This window comes from Phoenix dactylifera, chromosome 5 (genome assembly GCF_051530095.1).
Source record: "Phoenix dactylifera cultivar Ajwa chromosome 5, Ajwa_hap1_PhDact_Kaust_v1.1, whole genome shotgun sequence".
Classification (NCBI taxonomy): domain Eukaryota; kingdom Viridiplantae; phylum Streptophyta; class Magnoliopsida; order Arecales; family Arecaceae; genus Phoenix; species Phoenix dactylifera.
In genome coordinates this window covers 21,314,841-21,332,024 of record NC_143194.1, presented here as the reverse complement: position 1 = coordinate 21,332,024, position 17,184 = coordinate 21,314,841, and the positions used below count along the sequence as shown (strand labels likewise).

At 38.0% G+C, this 17,184-nt stretch overlaps 2 protein-coding genes across 2 annotated transcripts; both read right to left on the bottom strand.

Moving 5' to 3' along the window:
• Window positions 1-403: 403 nt before the first annotated feature.
• On the bottom strand, window positions 404-3,226 carry LOC103717223 (zinc finger CCCH domain protein). The gene is made up of 2 exons (XM_008805529.5): window positions 3,070-3,226; window positions 404-710 (listed from the first exon to the last, which is right to left on the bottom strand). The coding sequence occupies exons 1-2, from the start codon at window positions 3,172-3,174 to the stop codon at window positions 576-578; spliced, it is 240 nt and encodes a 79-aa protein (XP_008803751.1). The 5' UTR covers window positions 3,175-3,226; the 3' UTR covers window positions 404-575.
• A 2,730-nt stretch (window positions 3,227-5,956) lies between these two features.
• On the bottom strand, window positions 5,957-9,340 carry LOC103717221 (pollen-specific protein C13). Its single transcript, XM_008805528.4, has 2 exons — window positions 9,056-9,340; window positions 5,957-6,443 (listed from the first exon to the last, which is right to left on the bottom strand). The coding sequence occupies exons 1-2, from the start codon at window positions 9,252-9,254 to the stop codon at window positions 6,112-6,114; spliced, it is 531 nt and encodes a 176-aa protein (XP_008803750.2). The 5' UTR covers window positions 9,255-9,340; the 3' UTR covers window positions 5,957-6,111.
• Window positions 9,341-17,184: the final 7,844 nt, after the last annotated feature.

Below are 17,184 nucleotides of genomic sequence, written 5' to 3'. Positions count from 1 at the left end.
AGAAAAAGGCTATGAAGAATCCCCAGAAATTAGAGGAAGCTTGCCTTGTTTCTAACAGAATTTTATTTCTGTCGTGGTCATTTTTTTTATGATTTATCACTGTTTGGACAATAGCAAGAACATCAAGATATTACATGAAAAAGGAGAACTGATTGATTTTTTAGATATGCATAACCATATTGAAGAATGAAACAAATAAAAAAGACATGATCTTACAAGAATAGGTGCTTAGAGACCCCTGGTATGTTAAAAAACATATATGAGAGAAAATCACTTGCTGTACTAATGGCATCTTCCATAAAACCCAATCCTTGGGAAAAGGATTTTTATCAGTTCACTTGCCGCACAGGCTTGGGCTTCAGGCTGAAGATATTCATAGCAATTTAGTTATGCAGGCTCAAAAGGCTCCAAATACTTGGCTCTTTATTGAAAGTCAAATTTGGTTTCTTGAATTAGACCTTACTATAATTTGCACATATCAAGAAAATAAAAACACAATATATCAAGAAATAAAAATTTCGCAGCAGAAATTGTTTATAAATTGTGTTCTATCACTACAACTCATCTCAAGAATCTCAATAAAGAACATTATCAAAGACCCCAGGCTCATGGAGGAAAAGCTCACGGCCATTCATCTGTACTGTTCCTGCAGCTATATCTTCTGCACGTTTACAAACTGCTTCAGCTCTTCTTGCTGATGTTTCAGCATCCTGCATTTTAAGGAAATTTTCTTGAACAACTACTTGTGACTATTTTAATACATCAAGCTACTCATGACTGCAGCAGGGAGAAAGAACATAGTTTAATAGCAGCATTGTATGCCATTTGATGCATGTAGACAACAACACATATTAGAGGATGGCCCTTCTAAAATCAAAGTAAGAGGAACGGCATTTTTTCCCCTCCTAAGTGGTATGGATTTATTAGGCTAGAGGAAAGAAAGACAGCATAAGAAGCTTAGGTCATTCACCCCTCACGGGCAAAACAGATATCAGACTAAAACTCGAGTCCAAAGGCATGGATAAATAGCTTCCTTGGCAGGGATTGAAATTCTTTTAACATCCATATACAACTATATCCATATCTATATCTATATATCTATATACGTACTCACACACATATGTGTGCGTGTAAGAAACTAACTTGCCAAATCCCCATGGCAAAGAAAGTCCAAAGAAAAAGTGTTTCATGCTCATATTTATCAAAAACAATGTCTAGTAAAAAATATATGCAGTCAAATATATCAATGGAACTGCATTTGAACAGAAATCAAAATGGACCAGGCAAGGGACCACATCTCAGGCTGAAGGATAGCAAGGCAAGAGCGACATTTACAGAAATGATTATACAATTGTACACTTATCTTAACCAAAAACAGCAGTGTCCAACCCATGCCTGAAGTGACCTTTGGATGCTCAGATTCAGCCTAATCCATCCTGCACACTCAGTCCACCAAGTATTCCTAGCTAACTATAAATCTAATCATTGACTCAGCTGGGAATATGTATGTTGATCACTTACTTTCAATGTCTTGGATGTAATAAGTTTCAACATAAATGTGATGCAGACACCTGTCAGCTGTAAGGCTGAAGGACATAGTCAGAGCTTAAATTTTTTCCAATGAAAGAAAAATTATGCCCCAGTATTTCAATATTTGAGTCATCATAATCTAACTCTCATTCTTCAAACAATTTTTGCCTACAGTGAAGAGCAACCTTATGAACAATTTTAAAAAATTACACTAGAAGGGTGAAAAGATTGTTAATAGCACATTTTTTTCTATCATTACAAGAAAGGAAAAGGACATCGGAGACTGACAAGCAATTACTTTTGATTCTAATATTCAAAGAGCAGCTTTCGAGATGTCTTACCTGGACACTCATGTCCAAATCCTGGAATCCATGTCAAATATGTAGCCAAATCGGTTAAGAATTAGACACTTGGATAATTATCAATTTCTAATTGAACTTTTATGAATTGACAGAGACTTGGACTCCAACAACAAGTTTGACCCACTGCAAAAGATCTAAAAGCTAGCTTTGATTCTTTTTAGAGATTGATTGACAATATAGGTATTAAAATAACTTTATCGAATGTCCTTTGTTTAAAATTCTTAAGCAAATTGGAAAGTTTGGATGAGAAATATGCATATTGGAATACCCCAGCAAATAACATCTTTTATTTTTTCCTTTTACACAATACTAAATATATATTAGTAAGTAATTTTTCCTTATCCATGCAACACTGCTTTGAAGACGATTTTCCAGGCTTTACTAGGTAGAACCTTTTACAAGCAGGTTTGGAAGTATTCATATGGCTTATGTTAAAAACTACCTGTTTTATTTTGTTACATTGACATATATTATGTGCAGTCATATCTGAATTTTGGTTTCTGCAAATCATACTTAGATACTAGAATCAAAAATTCGTTTGCTTCCCTTTCCCTCAACTGCCTTCACCTACCTATTTCAATCCTGGCTCATGTTTATTTCGAAATGCATGCAACTTGATTCTTTTTATTCTGTTCCCTCATATTTGAGTGTTCCTCGACTGTCAATATGAAGTTATAAACCAGCCTTGAGGGAGAACTGTATCATTCCATATCATGCATAAAATTGTCATTAAAGTTCGACACAAACACAATGCCTCCACACTTCTAAATGACCACAATGGAATATAAAGAATCAGGAACTACTACGACTCCTACTAAACAATTATTACCACAAATCTTATATATTTAATGCATGAACACTACAAATTGCCATAAGCTACCATCCAGGCCAAGCATCACAAAACATCAAAGGTCCACCAATGCAAAAAAAAAAAAAAAAAGAAAAAAAAACCGCAAGTCACAAATCATAGGATTCTCCCAACAAAGAAGAGATATAAGATATTACAGGGCTTTTTTCTCCTAAATTATATCAGAAAACATAACCAAATCCCTAAAATTCCGAGACTTCTACCCGAAATACTCGAATTAGCTCATAGATAAGTGGAATTTTCCTCATGTTGGAAAGAAATAAAGGAATCCAACAATTGAAACCCTAGAATTGATGATAAAGGTCGCACCTTTTGGCGTTTCCAGGCGAGGAACTGGGCTTCTGAGATCGGTTTGGGCCTCTCCCCAACCCCGCCCTCGCCATTCTCTCTCTGCTGCTCCTCTTCCGCCCCCATTATAATGCACGGAACTTTGGACGAAGGACGAAGGACGAAGGGATAAAACAATCCGTGCCCTAATTTCTATATATTCCTAATCTGTGAGTCCTATACAACTTAACAGCTTGTGCCTACCATTTTCTTTAATAAGTCTTAAGGTTTATAGTTTAGGTTCGGTAAATTATCACATATAGCAGCCACCGTCAGCTTCACTTGCAATTCGTACAACCAATCGTCATGATTAAAACTACACTTTTCAATTTGACCAAATTCTCTCATAATTTCTCACACAATTTAAATTTTCTGAACATTCTTAGGATCATTTGCCACATAGCTAGTCAAGTAATCCCCACAAAGCCCATTGCCATCATTTCCTTGTTACCATCAACTTGGTATCTTTTTGCAATGGAATGCTGCAAAGTGACAGCATCCTCAAATCATATGCTATTGTAGTTATGTGGATGGAAGTAACTAAATATATTATGCATACATTGTGTATCAATGGAGGCAATTCATATCGAAAAAAAAAATCACAATGGTAGAACATAAAATCTATGATAGCACCTATTTGAGACTGATCTATATGTTGAAACTGGGATCCCGGCCTCCCTATCCAACCTCCAATAACATCTACTTTGTTTTCTGAGAAGCAATATCTATTCTTTATATGTGGGCAAGTTGGTTGATATGAAGACTAAGAATGCAGACAATTAAGATCATTAGTTAGATGTCTATGCAGGAGTTGAAAGAGTATTTGATGTACAATGGCAGCTATAATCACTGAACGGCTGGCCGATAGCTCCCTTAACAAATAATTATTCTTGAAAGTGCTGGTCTTTCATCAATCCTCCTTGAGCTCTTTGAACTCCTGAGCATGGGTACACATCTGTTCTAAGCCTGTTGATCCATAATGGCAGCTGAACCACTGAAAACTGAGTTGCATGTTCGTTGTTCTAATGGATATAATCTGGTGTACTTATACTGAATCCAAGCAGAGTGGTCAGCAGGGCCTCCCTTCAGCCAACCGATCATTTGATTCAATCAAGCTAGCTAAAAGCAGGCTGCTTCTTTATCTGCCCTTCCTTCATCTGCTCCCTTGCCCTCCTTGCATCATCCCACCACCTCCCTTTTGCCGCATATGTATGTTTGAAAGGAGTGTTAGGAAAAGAATAGATGGTAAGAAAGAACTTATCGGTTGAAGTGTGTTGTCACTGTCCGTAAGAATAAATCGTACCCTTCGAAGAATGAATCTCGATGTAGCAGATAATGATGGCCTAATCTTCAGAATACAACAACCGGATCACTCCAAGCGTACACCCAGAATCGCTCAGGAATCGCTCAGAAAACAGAAAAGAGTATGAAGAAGAGGAAGATATGGATCAGATTTTTATTATATTAATCATCGGATTTGATAAGGTTTAAAAAGAGAAGGAAGAGACGTTTTTAAAAGGACATGATGTTTACCGAGAGACAAAACCAAAACAGTTATCGGTTAACCCATTTTCGGATTGGATATGCCAATTTTGCCTTGGACTTTCACTGGGCTCGTGTGCATGTAAGCTACTTACTTTCTTTACTTGACTAGGTAAAAAGGTTACTTAAAAAAAAAATTAAAAATAAATATATCAGTTTTATCCTGTAAATTCTAGATGTTTAAAATATAGGATAAAGCTCTTATCCTTTTCTTTAAGACGCTTCTTTCGGAAGAGGTACGATTTTTAACATCTAAAAAAAAGAACGTTGCCTCTGGTTTCCGTAGGGATGCGATTCGGAATTCTTTCACTGCGATCCCAGCCAATTCAACGTCCAAATTCATCCTGCAAGCACTTAGAAGGCTCCTCCGAGCGATGGCATTCGCTTGGATTTCCATTGAGTCTACCAGCTCAGAAGGTTCCCTTAACCGGCCAGCCCTGCAAAAAGGATCGATCAGGCATCCATAGTTCTCAACTCTGGGAGCAATGCCATTGTCTTTCTTCCTGGACCTTAGTGCAGGCCTTCCTCGACCAAACCGACAATGTTGGATTGGTTTCCATTCCCTGCTACAAGCCTACAAGGCCATGGAAAGGGCTTTGTTTAACCTGTGAGCATGGAAGCAAGAGCAAGCCTGGAGCTCGGCGGCATGATTGAAGGCATCAGGCGTTACAAAAGGTGTTTGGAAGGCAAAGAGGAGGAGGGCATGATGAGGTGTGGGGCTAAGAGAGAGAGGACTCTGATGAGGGTGTTCCATGTGAAGGGGTTGCAGTGGGAGAAAGAGGAGCATGGCATGGGGGAGGGCCTCTGGGTGGTGGTCGAGTCTGAGGGCCAAGGTTTCCACTAGCTTGCCAGTGAGGAAACGGGGGTAAATCGGACTCAAATACCGAATCAGGTTAGGTCAGACCTTACCAAATTGACGGATCTACTCACTTGTTGTACATTGGACCCCAAAAAAATACCAGGCCAGTGCCAAACATTCATGCGAGCAACGCAATTTAATGTGTCACAGGTTTTAACCCAAAGTGGTATCCTAAACTGCAATAATATGTGCATCAGACCATATACATCTACAGAGAAGCAAACAATGCAGCTGACTGAGTGACTTTTTATACGGCTCACTATTCTGAAGACTTCGTATAGATGGATTGCGACATAGTGTTGAATTTTCTATCTGATTTTTTGTTTTCTGATTTTGTTAACCGCATCCACAGAGTGTGAGCCACAGTTGCACCAAATAAGCACTGGATTGCTCTTAGAATCTGAAACTAAAGCCCATCACTCCAATGCTCAATGAAAGTAGTCAGACAACAGTAAATGCAATAACAAATACAAAAGAGTGGGCTGGATAGAAGATTAACCAATTGTCAAACAAAGGAAACAAATAAAGTACCAGAGCAATAACAGCAGCAAAGAGAGCACTGGACATATAGCCTACTACATATAATGGAGACCCCATTTTCTTTCTTTCTTCTTCTTTTTTCATTAAACTTCATTTTCGTATTGCCGATACATCTCCATCAGCTGAGCACAGCCTTCCAAGGGGATGTCGTTTTGGAAGCCTAGGGAGTTTGCAAATCTTTTGTCCGATGCAATGCCATTGTTGTGGGTGAGGAACACAGGAGACCTCTCCCGGCCTTTAAGGATCTTATCACAACCCTTCACCGGACTGCTAACAAGCACAGACTCACAGGTCTCATGTTCATGCTCATCTGCAACAAGGATATTATAGGTGCCGGAGTGGTCGGTCACACCATCAAAGCTGCATGTCTTTGCACCCGTCGTCCTTGATTGGCATTCTACTCTCACCTTTGCACCTGCAAAGCACCTATGAAACTTTGTAAACATAAAAAGAAAACCACCCATGAAAAATGCAATTTTTTTTCACACCAACAGCATTACTGTAGTTTATTTAAGAGAAAAGTAACCATTCATCTGAGGTGTGCTTTTATCCCAGAATATGAGCAGAATTCTGAAAGCTCCATTACTACTAGAGCAAGTTCAGGTCACCCAAACCTTCAAATTGCTCAAGATTAATGTTGTACATAAAAATTCATGAAGTGTGCGCCTAAACTCGGTTGTACTCTTTTGCTGCTTTAAAATACAATGTATTGATATCTCCACTTTTTCCTGTTTATCTACTTCCAAATAAAAGATAAATTGAGATGATGCCCACATCTTATCTATGTCCCACATAAACCAACTAGCAAAAATCTTATCCTAATTCACGCCCCTATGCTTGCCTAGCTTACATGTCATACACCTAAGGCTATTATATCCATCCAATGATTAACATTAAATTGAAATTTTGCACAACTTCTTCAACACGGGCATGCCATCCAGATTCCAGCAATTGCTATGAAACAGACAAGGGATCTAATTCTGACCTAATTTAACTCAATGTGGACAACATATGAACATAATTTGCACCTCTGTTAATGTAATATACCTCCACTCAGAAGATGTCCAAAAGATTACAAACAGCTTAGAACATTTTTATAGATCAAGACGCTGGAGTATATATATTAGAGGATTTTGCAAGAAGATGTAGTCACTTTTCAATTTGCAGATTTTTGATATGTTTTCCTTATTTTTGCAGATTTGCTACAAAGTTTTGAGGCTAGGACAAAATTGCCTCCAACACCGTTGCTAGCTCACCGACCCACAAAGTTAGTCTAAGTTGCACAAGTTCACAATGAAAGTTGCACAAATTGCGATAGATTTTAGAATAGAGATAGTAATAGAACACTTACATGGATCATGTGCAAATCTGTTATCTTTATACTCTACTTGTTATTGTGCTCTAACAAGTTCTTCCATTAATTGTTTATTCTATATATTTACTATTGATGATTTTATAATGTGTTTTGTAATGATATTCTTTTATGAAAACCCTATTTAAAACTTGGGAAGGAGGTATTAAAAACTTGTGCATGTTCTCAAAAATGCCAGCATGCCAGTGCAAGACAATCCAACCTCGAAAGGCTAGGACAACCTTCCACACTACCTCGCCAACCCACAATGTTGGTTCAGGTTACAGGCAAATCGAAACCTCCATATGTTTAGGGCAGTCAAAGCCCCAAATTATGAATGGAATTTGCACAAAGTTATAAATAGCTGATTTTAGAATATAATCAACATAATAGAAAACTTGTATTGATCCTGAGCAAGTTTGTCAATTTGTTAGATTTATGTTCTCCTTATTTTTTGTGCTCTAACAAGTTGCAATGTTAGTTTTTTTATCTATATATTTATTATCGATCAATTTTATAAACTTGTTGTCATTTTTGGTGTGTTTTGAATTCTATCCCTTTATAAACAACGTTCAAAACCTGTATAAAAGATAGTAAAAACTTGTGAAACTTTTCAAAAGATTCGACCTCGAGGAGTAGGGAACAGTATTGTCCAAATTTCAAAAAAAATGTATGGAATCTGCAAAAAAATTAAAATGATGCTGAATTTTGTAAAGTAAAAAAGTGTATTTCTCTTGCAAAACCCTCTATACAATATGATCTAGATACCATTATATGATCATTAAATAACTCATAACTATTTATTAAGTTGACTTTAATCTAAACAAGCCTGGCTTTTAACTTGTAAGCCCAAATTAATCCAGCCTCATTGCACTGAAGACTGCGCATATGCCTATTGGACCTCTTTCAAGGGATTAAGCTTCAAACAAAACATTAAACTCAGTTTGTCTACAAAACTGTAATTAGAGATTCAGCAGCACTAGAATATAATTTAAACATTATTTTTCCATCAAAATATTCTTCGCTACTATCTTCATTTTCATCATAATATATATATATATATATATATATATATATATATATATATATTACCAATGAGCTATTAAGGCTATGAGTCTGGATAATGTCAAATTCAAACTCTACCGATAAGCTTACGGGTTCTGGATTCAGAATAGAAACTCGATTATGTTTTCTACAGTCTCGTTTAGTTGAAGAATAACGTGGATTTGTCGAGGACAAATCCACGCTTGTTCCAGTTTATTCCGCTTTGTTCTGCAAAACACCAACTTTATCGGGGATAGGATGCCGCCGGTGGAGCACATATTTTATCAAACCTGGATAAAATAATTACAAGAAGATTGTAGAATACGATAATCCTCCAGTTTCTTACTCTCCTTTATTCCGGATAAATGTTTAAATTTAGGCACTCAAATGCGGAAAATCGCCGAAAAAGAAGGGAAACGACAAGATAAATCGCCCCGGAAAGAAAAGATCTATCTCTAAGAGGACCCTAATCCCTTCCCCCTGCGTTTCCCATAAAAAAGAAAAAAGCACTTCCACATTACGATATGAATGCGTTTCCCCTCGGATACGGCCGGCAGCCCGCCGATATCGGACGGCTGGAGTCCGAAACCAAGCGGAAGCAGTAGGTAAAAGCGGTGGCGGTGAGATCTTACCGGCGATGTAGGTGGTCTTGGGAGTCTCGAAGCCGGCCTGGCAAGTGTCGCAGAAAATGCGGCCCTCGACGACGAACCCCGTGTTAGCCGCCGCCGCCTTCACGTCGCGCGCACCGCTCACCGCCGCCGGGAGGAAGACTACCACCGCCGCCGCCGCCACGGCCCATGCGGCGAAACCCGGGACCTGCTGCTTCGCCATCGCCGGAAATGGAGATCAGAACAACGAACAGAGAGTCGGTGAGGGAACTCGAAAAGGGAAAGAAAGAGTGACGTGAGAGCAAAGCAGTCACGAGTGGTGCCTACTTATAACTATATTGTGGTTACGGTCACTACAGGTGAGGATATGCTTTCGGCCTTGGTAGTGGGTTGGTAAGTTACGGGGAGGCGAGGGAACCGAGAGGCGATGCATTATGATAGCTGGCGTCGGTGGAGATTCACGTGAATGCATGTGAGGGGTAGCGAGGGAGGTGTAATTACCGCGTCACGCGGCAGTCGCTTTTACGGGATGGCGTGCACAGAGGAAGTGGCCGGGATTGGAGGCGGGATGGGATTGCTTGATGTGTTCTAGAAACGAGTTGAACCGGGTCGAGACTCGGGCCGGTTTGAACCGGGTCGAGACTCGGGCCGGTTTGAACCGGGCCGAGTTTGATTTGTTTGTTCTAGTGTTACCAATACCATGCAGCGCAACTCATGTACCATTTTTTACCATGAATTCTTATTTTATAATTGATGAAAGAGTTTGCAACATACTTCTAGGGCTACTAAAAGAATGTGCAATAGAATTCCAATTGCAGGTATCACGTTTAGTTTATATATTGGAGAGAGTGTCTAGTTTAACTTCATAAGTTTTTTTTTTTTCTTTTTTCTTTTTTGCTAGGATGGGTGACTTATACATGACGAGTACGAATGCACCCAATAAAATCAAAAAACAGAATATCTCGGAGTGCCTGAGGCAGTTCTCCATCCTTAATCCATAAGGTGCTACTCGCATGGCTGGCCATATAGGCGGCCACCCAATTCGCAGCCCCATTAGCTTCACGAAATACATGTTTGATCTGAAAAGCCCCTCCCTCTCTCGTCATTGCCCAGATGTCTCGAAACAACGGATAGTTACCATCGGCACCCCTCGGACCCTTCTAGATTCAACTGATAATCACGGCCGAGTTACCCTTCAGGATGACTGAGTTGGCTCGTAACTCAAGTCGGGTATGTCAAAACCTGACCAGGTAGCCCTCAGCTCTGCACCGGGCACCGAGATGTCGAATAACCGACAACCGCCTGTTGCCACCATCCTAGCATCCGGATCTCTAATAACAAAATTTACGCCTCCCCTCGTACCTTCGTCGGAGATGAATCCATCAAAATTGACCTTGAAAAAACTCGGAGGTGTAGGCTCGCAGGTGAAGAATACCATACAGAGTACTGTCTAAGCAGAATAGAAATCCAGATATTCCGAGCTGTCAAAGGCTCTCCTAAGGATGAAATATGACTAATGGTGTTAATAACTTCCAAATAAGGTCAAACAATTAATAGGATACAAAGAACCATCCCCTCAATTAATGATCGTATTGGTTTAAATGATGTGTTAATATTTGAATAGATGTTAAAACTCTTAATATAAGTCACCCGAGGTATTTACTTTCTAATACTAAAAGCTTCAAATCTACTATACAGTCTTCATTGAAAGAAATCTGAAAAAAGTCAAATGGTGGTAGAAAAGGAATGAGCACATTGCACTGTTGACATACTAATTGAGATGGACTGATTCTAGGAGGCTTTCTATAGTGCAAATCTGACGAGAGGAAAAATATAATGGCATAATTTAGTGTATTAAGATAACAAATGAAAGGAAAGCAAGTTCTTACTGTTTTTCCAAAGATTTTCCCTCATCACTACACAATCCAGGCTAGGTTGGTGCTTTACAATATAACTCTTCACGCCAACTTTGGAATTACACCAAATCCCTTGTACCATATGGTATGCTAGCGGTGCACAGCAAATTTTTCCTATGGAAAGTTGGCCCACGGCACTAATCTCTTAAAAAACGTACTTCTATAAAATATATTAATATTTTAGTTCAAAGAAAATTTTAATTTCACAAGTACTTGTGACCTTGAATAGTGCATATTGCAACTTTCAATTGATTTGCTTTCAATGCGCATGTCATGGCATTTAGTTTGTTTTCAAGAAATACTTAAAAAAAGAAAAGGAATATTTTGCTACTCCGCTGAAATTTAAGCAAATAATCACCCAAAAAAAAAAACCTCTGGTTATAATATGCTAGTGTTTTGGTGCTAGGGATGGCAATCGAGTTAGATGGGGATCAAGTTGGATGCGGATTTGGTCAAAAATTGATCAACCCAAATCTGATATGTTTGTTAAATAGGTCAAAATTTGAAATCTAAATCCAAAATCTTTATTAAATAGGTAACTCGGCTTGACCGATATAACCTATTTATTAAACAAATCAAGTCAGTTTAAATGGATTAGACAGGTTTTTAATGGGTTAAATAGTTTTAAACAGGTTAAACAGATTAAGTAGATTGGGTTAAACAAGTAAGAAACATGTTAAGTAGGTTTCAAACAGGTTAAACATATTTTAAACAGGTTAAATGGGTCGGATCATAATCCGACTCAATTATTAAATGGGTTACATGAGTCAAAAGTTTAAATCTGAATCCAATATATTTAATAAATAGATTTAGATGGGTTGACTCATTTATAATCCAAAACCGTTTATGTTCAATCCAAATCTGCTTAAAACAGGTCATTCGTAGGTCGGGTTGATGGTTCCTATTTGGTGCATATGCTTCATTTTCTTTCTTTCCATTGAACTTCATGAATCAGGATCAAGAAAGGACTTGCTGTTTGGTTTCAATATTCTCTACATACTTTAATAATATAATGAAAATGAAATCCTTGAGAAACTTCCTATAGGTTTTTGATTTAGGTGTTGCTCAACTTAATCATTGGCATAACTCGTTTTAGGCCCATTTATTAGAACTTTTGGAGTGCCAAAAATTTTTTTCTAACCCTTCAAAAGTACTTTTGGATGAAATTAAAGTGTTTATAAAAAAAAATTGAAAAGTTATTTTAACTTTGCCAGAAAACTAAAACAGCTTTTGGGGAGAAGCTCCAAAATGAAGCTTCTTCAGAAAAACATATTTAGTATGCGTCGGAAAGTTATTTTGATTTATAAGATTTTTTCTTTTTGGACCAAAATATCTATAATAAAATATTATAATTATAGAAAGACTTAATTATGTGTCGGACTATATTAATTTATGCTAATAATTATAATACTTTATATTTTTATTATTGTATTATACTATATTGATATGTATCATAATATATTGATATGTTATATTGTATAATATCAAATTATGTTATATTATTATGTTATAGTATACAATATTATATTACTATATTATAATAATATTATATTATATTACAGTAATATTATATTATATTATATATTTATATATTAATATATATTATATTTTATTATGCACTGTTATATAATACTGTACAATATTTTTTTTGATCATTTTGTTATACTAAAATTATTTTTTCAGTTTGTATATCAAATATATATTAAAATTTTATAGTAACTTAGAAATATAATTATCAAACAGTAAATAATTTTTAATAAAAATTTTATTTTAAAACAAATTCTACTAAAGCTATGCTGCCAACAACCACATCAAATAAGCTTTCGGCTTTGAAATTTAACTCTCCGGAGCCATAGGCTGAGTTGTTGAATTACTTGACTCGGAATTCAACGAGTCATCATTGACGTCTCAGCCAACCCGGTATTGGAACTAGAATAATCTAGCGTCGCGTATTTATTAGAATACGTCAAGACTTTCGGACCTGGACCCTGGTCTTCCACGGTCTCCAATCCATGCATGGACTTCAGTAGCCCTTTCCGTATTTATCACATGATCAAGTTAAAAAAAATATGCAGGGCTCAGTTGGTTCGCGAGAAAAGACGAGAAAAAAAAAATGTAGTCAACGAAAAAGTAATGAAATAACTTTTATTTAATTGAAGTTTTCAAAGAAGAGAGATGAAAAAGTTGTATTTTCATAGAAATTTGATTTCCATATTTCATGAAAATTTTTTTCCCATGAGACATATGGGAAAGTTACTTTCTCATGAAGTGGAAATCACTCAAGTTTTATTTTTTTTCCAAAAAGATCCTTCGGCATTAAAGATGCATTAAAACCTAATCATTATTAAGGGTGTAATAGGAATTACAAATAACTTTTCCAGAAAAGTGGATGGTCAACCAAACATAAGCACTCGTCACTTTTTCATTTTTAACCAAACATGCCAAAAGTACATTCCTAAGCATTCTCTTCCTAAGAATCTTCTTCTCAGGAATCATATTCCTAAGAGAAAAAATGCTTTCCGCGAACCAAACGAGCCCGTAGATGGACTCCCATCTAAGTAAATTTCTAAGGATATCTACAATGTAAAAAATGTATTATAATCTTATACCTATTATAATCTTATATTTTATTAAAAAATATTTTTTGGTAAAAGAAATATATTCCTCTTGTGAGGATAGCCCAATATGGCATATACTGTGCCAAGTCAGGTCCTCCACTAACCAAAGTGTGGAGGCTACGAGAAAGTAAATGGATCGAATACAATGGCCCAACCAAGAAGATCCTATAATTTCCAATAAAAATAAGATTTTGTTAAGAAACTGATGGTTTGAAGAAAAACCCTCAGGTATTTACTGAGCCATCTCCAACATCTTTTGTATGTCTTATCTCAAATCTATTTTTATTCTTTCTTCTTATTCTATTGTCAAGACAATTGAAAGTATATAAGGATAAGCAAAATTCATCCAATATGAAGTTATAACATCTTTGACAAGCTTTCGTTGCAGGGATTGCTTCGAGGGTAGGATAGAATATTAAACCTCATCGTATTTTAGATGCCAAGGTTGCTTTCAGCCTATGGGAACAATATGCAAAAGATTGGTCAAATGTTCCCTACCAAAAAATATGGTTGATTGGATTGTTTTCTTTGCTGCACATCACTCAGAAAGTTTTGTTTGAGTGAACCACGTATCTGCGTCGGCACCTCTATCTGTAGCCATCTGTTTTCTGATTTTGTCGGCCGCTTTCACACTAAAAAAAAAGAAAAAAAAGAATATGGTTGGCTATAGCTGGTTGGTCACAAATTGAAGAACCAACTGGATCTGCACTCTCCAAAAATTGGATAAAAAAACGGGGGGCAATATGTTATCCCTTGCCATTATTGCAGCCTTTGTGGGTGATCCAATGATGGATTCAAGCGAAGAATGGGTGTAAGATACAACCCCATCCTAACACATACCTTTTACCAAGCGGTTACCTCAAGTAAAGTATGTGAAATCTTTACTACTCCGAAAGTTATTTATGCCATCAAAATAGATGCCTGCAGCTAGATCTGACCACGGTTCCGGAACCGCCGATTCTGGTTATGGAACCGTTAGTTCCGGTTCCACAAAAACCTACAACCTTAACCGGAACCGAAAATAGTCGGTTCGGTTTCGGTTCTAGAACCGCCGGTTCCGGTTCCGGTTCTAGGCAGTTTTGGTTCCGGTTATAAAATTTTGAAAAAAAATAAATTGTGTAATTAATTTGGAAAAAAATTTTAAATACAAATAGATTGTGTAATTAATAAAAATGATAATTTGTACCTCATTTTATTATTTACTCATCAATAGAGGGGGGTCGGTAATTTGAATCCCAAGAATTTGGGTTTGGAACAATATTTCGTTGCCTTTATTTGAGCGGGAGGAAGACATTTTTGATAATTAGATTGAGAAAAATAAAAATATGGGGAGGTTATGAAATCTGTAGAGAATTGGAATAGATTAAATAAATGAGAGTGAAAAATTGAGAGAGAGATTGGAAGATTGAGTCATTGAGTGGTGTGGTGAAAAAATTGATTTGGAGAGGTATATATAGTGTTGGGGATAATTTTCGTTTCCCAATATGCCCCTCAAACTAGCCGTTTTTTAGTTGTTAGAAGAGGTAAAATAGTCGTTTTTTTCGGTTCGAACCGGAATCGAACCGCCGGTTCCGGTTCCGGTTCCATCAAACCTGGAACCTTAACCGAACTGTATTCCTCAAGGTTGCGGTTCGGTTAAGAACCGTGAGACACGGTTCCAGTTCCGGTCCGATTTGGTTCCGGTCCGGTTCTTCGGTTAGAACCGAACCGTGGTCAGGCCTACCTGTGGCCTCTGCTTGAGAGCATGTTGACCCCCTAATGGATTTTGTTGAATACAAAACACTAGAGTATAATTTCCTGTGTATTAACAATTTATTTGAGGATTTCAGGTGTTTATCTAAAATATTGGTAAGAAATGTCTAGGCATGTTCCCATATTTTTCAAGAATTTTTTGAAGAATTTTTAAGATGAAGAAAACAGATCAGGGACAGCCGAGACGTCTCCGGGTTGTCCCAGAGACGTCTCTGGCACGAACAGGAAGAATTGGCACGTTTGGAGACGTCTCCGGCACCTGGCGAGGCGTCTCGCAGGGTCGGAGTCGACTCCTGACTCTGCGGAGTCGACTCTCTCAGAGACGGCAGAAAGGCCGATTTCAAGGGATGCGCGCGAGTCGTCTCCGAAGGACGCGGAGTCGTCCCCACGAGTAAAAAGCGAACTTCCCGAGTCGTCCCCAGAGAGCGCGGAGTCGACTCTCTCAGGGGATTCCAGAGGACGTGTTTTTCATTGATAAAACGGCGGAGTCGTCCCCGACGTCGTGGAGTCGTCCCCATGCATAAAGCACAAACATCCCGAGACGTCCCCGTAAAAGTGCCGAGCCGACTCTCTCAGAATAATAGAAAAACAAGCATTCAAGCGGTTCTTCTTCAGAGACGTCCCCGTAAAGCGCCGAGTCGACTCCAAACAACGCCAAAAGAAATTTTATACAGCCGAGACATCTCGCGTTGAAGCGGAGACGTCTCCGGAGCGCCTGGAACGCGACTGACACACTTTTGAAGGTAAATTTGAATTTCAAACGGTCATATTTTTGTGTCTAACGGATCTATTGCTTTTTGGGCTATAAAAGGGAGCTTTTAAGTGCCTTCCAACAACTTCTCACCAACCAAACACAAGATCATTCAAGAGAGAAGAAAGAGAAAGAGGTTCAAGGGAGTTAGTGCTTTCAAGAGAAGAAATCAAGTGCTTTCAAGCTTTTCCATCTGATTTCGTGCTCAACTACTCACTCCCACTCGGCATTCAAAGCTCACATTCAAGCTAACGCGATCCACATCGGAAGAGCCACCATTACCCACGCTTCCAACGGCAAAAGGGTTCTTCCGGATTTTGATATTTCTCATTGTTATATTTGCTTCATTAAGAGCTTTTAAATCTTTGTAAAACATTTCATTATTGTGCTTGTTCCAGTCAAGGGACTTGGAACAAGGAAAAGGCATCCCAAGCCTAGGTGAAATTGGGGGATTGTAGGGTTCGTTGTTAGCCCGGTGTAAAACAACGAGTTGGGTAGTGCACTCGCAAAACTACCGTACTGTAATCGCGGATTATAGTGAAATTCCCAAAGGTATTTGGGGAGTGGATGTAGGAGCAGTGGAAGCTCCGAACCACTATAAATCTTCGTATTTGCGATTGACTGTGCTTATAGCTTTATCTTCACTTTAGCATATACACTTATGTGTTTTGTTTTTTTTTTAAATTAGACAAAAAGTTTAAAACACCCAATTCACCCCCCCTCTTGGGTGACCATCTCTGGGCAACAAGTGGTATCAGAGCCGGTGCTCTGTGTATTTCTTGAAGACCTAACCGTCTTAGCCAAAGATCTAGATGGCAACACCCTTCAACAATGTTCCTGCTGAGGGGCAGGCAACCAATAGACCTCCACTCTTCAATGGGACAAATTATTCCTATTGGAAGACTAGAATGAGGATTTTTATTCAAGCACAAGATTATGCCTTGTGGAGGGTTATAATCAAGAGACCACACGAACCATCTCACATGGTTAATGGCATTCAAGTTCCCAAACCTGAGGAGGATTGGGATGAGAATGATAGTAGGATGGTTCAACTCAATGCTAGAGCCATGAACTCATTTTTTTGTGCTCTAGATGTGAATGAGTTTAATAGAGTCT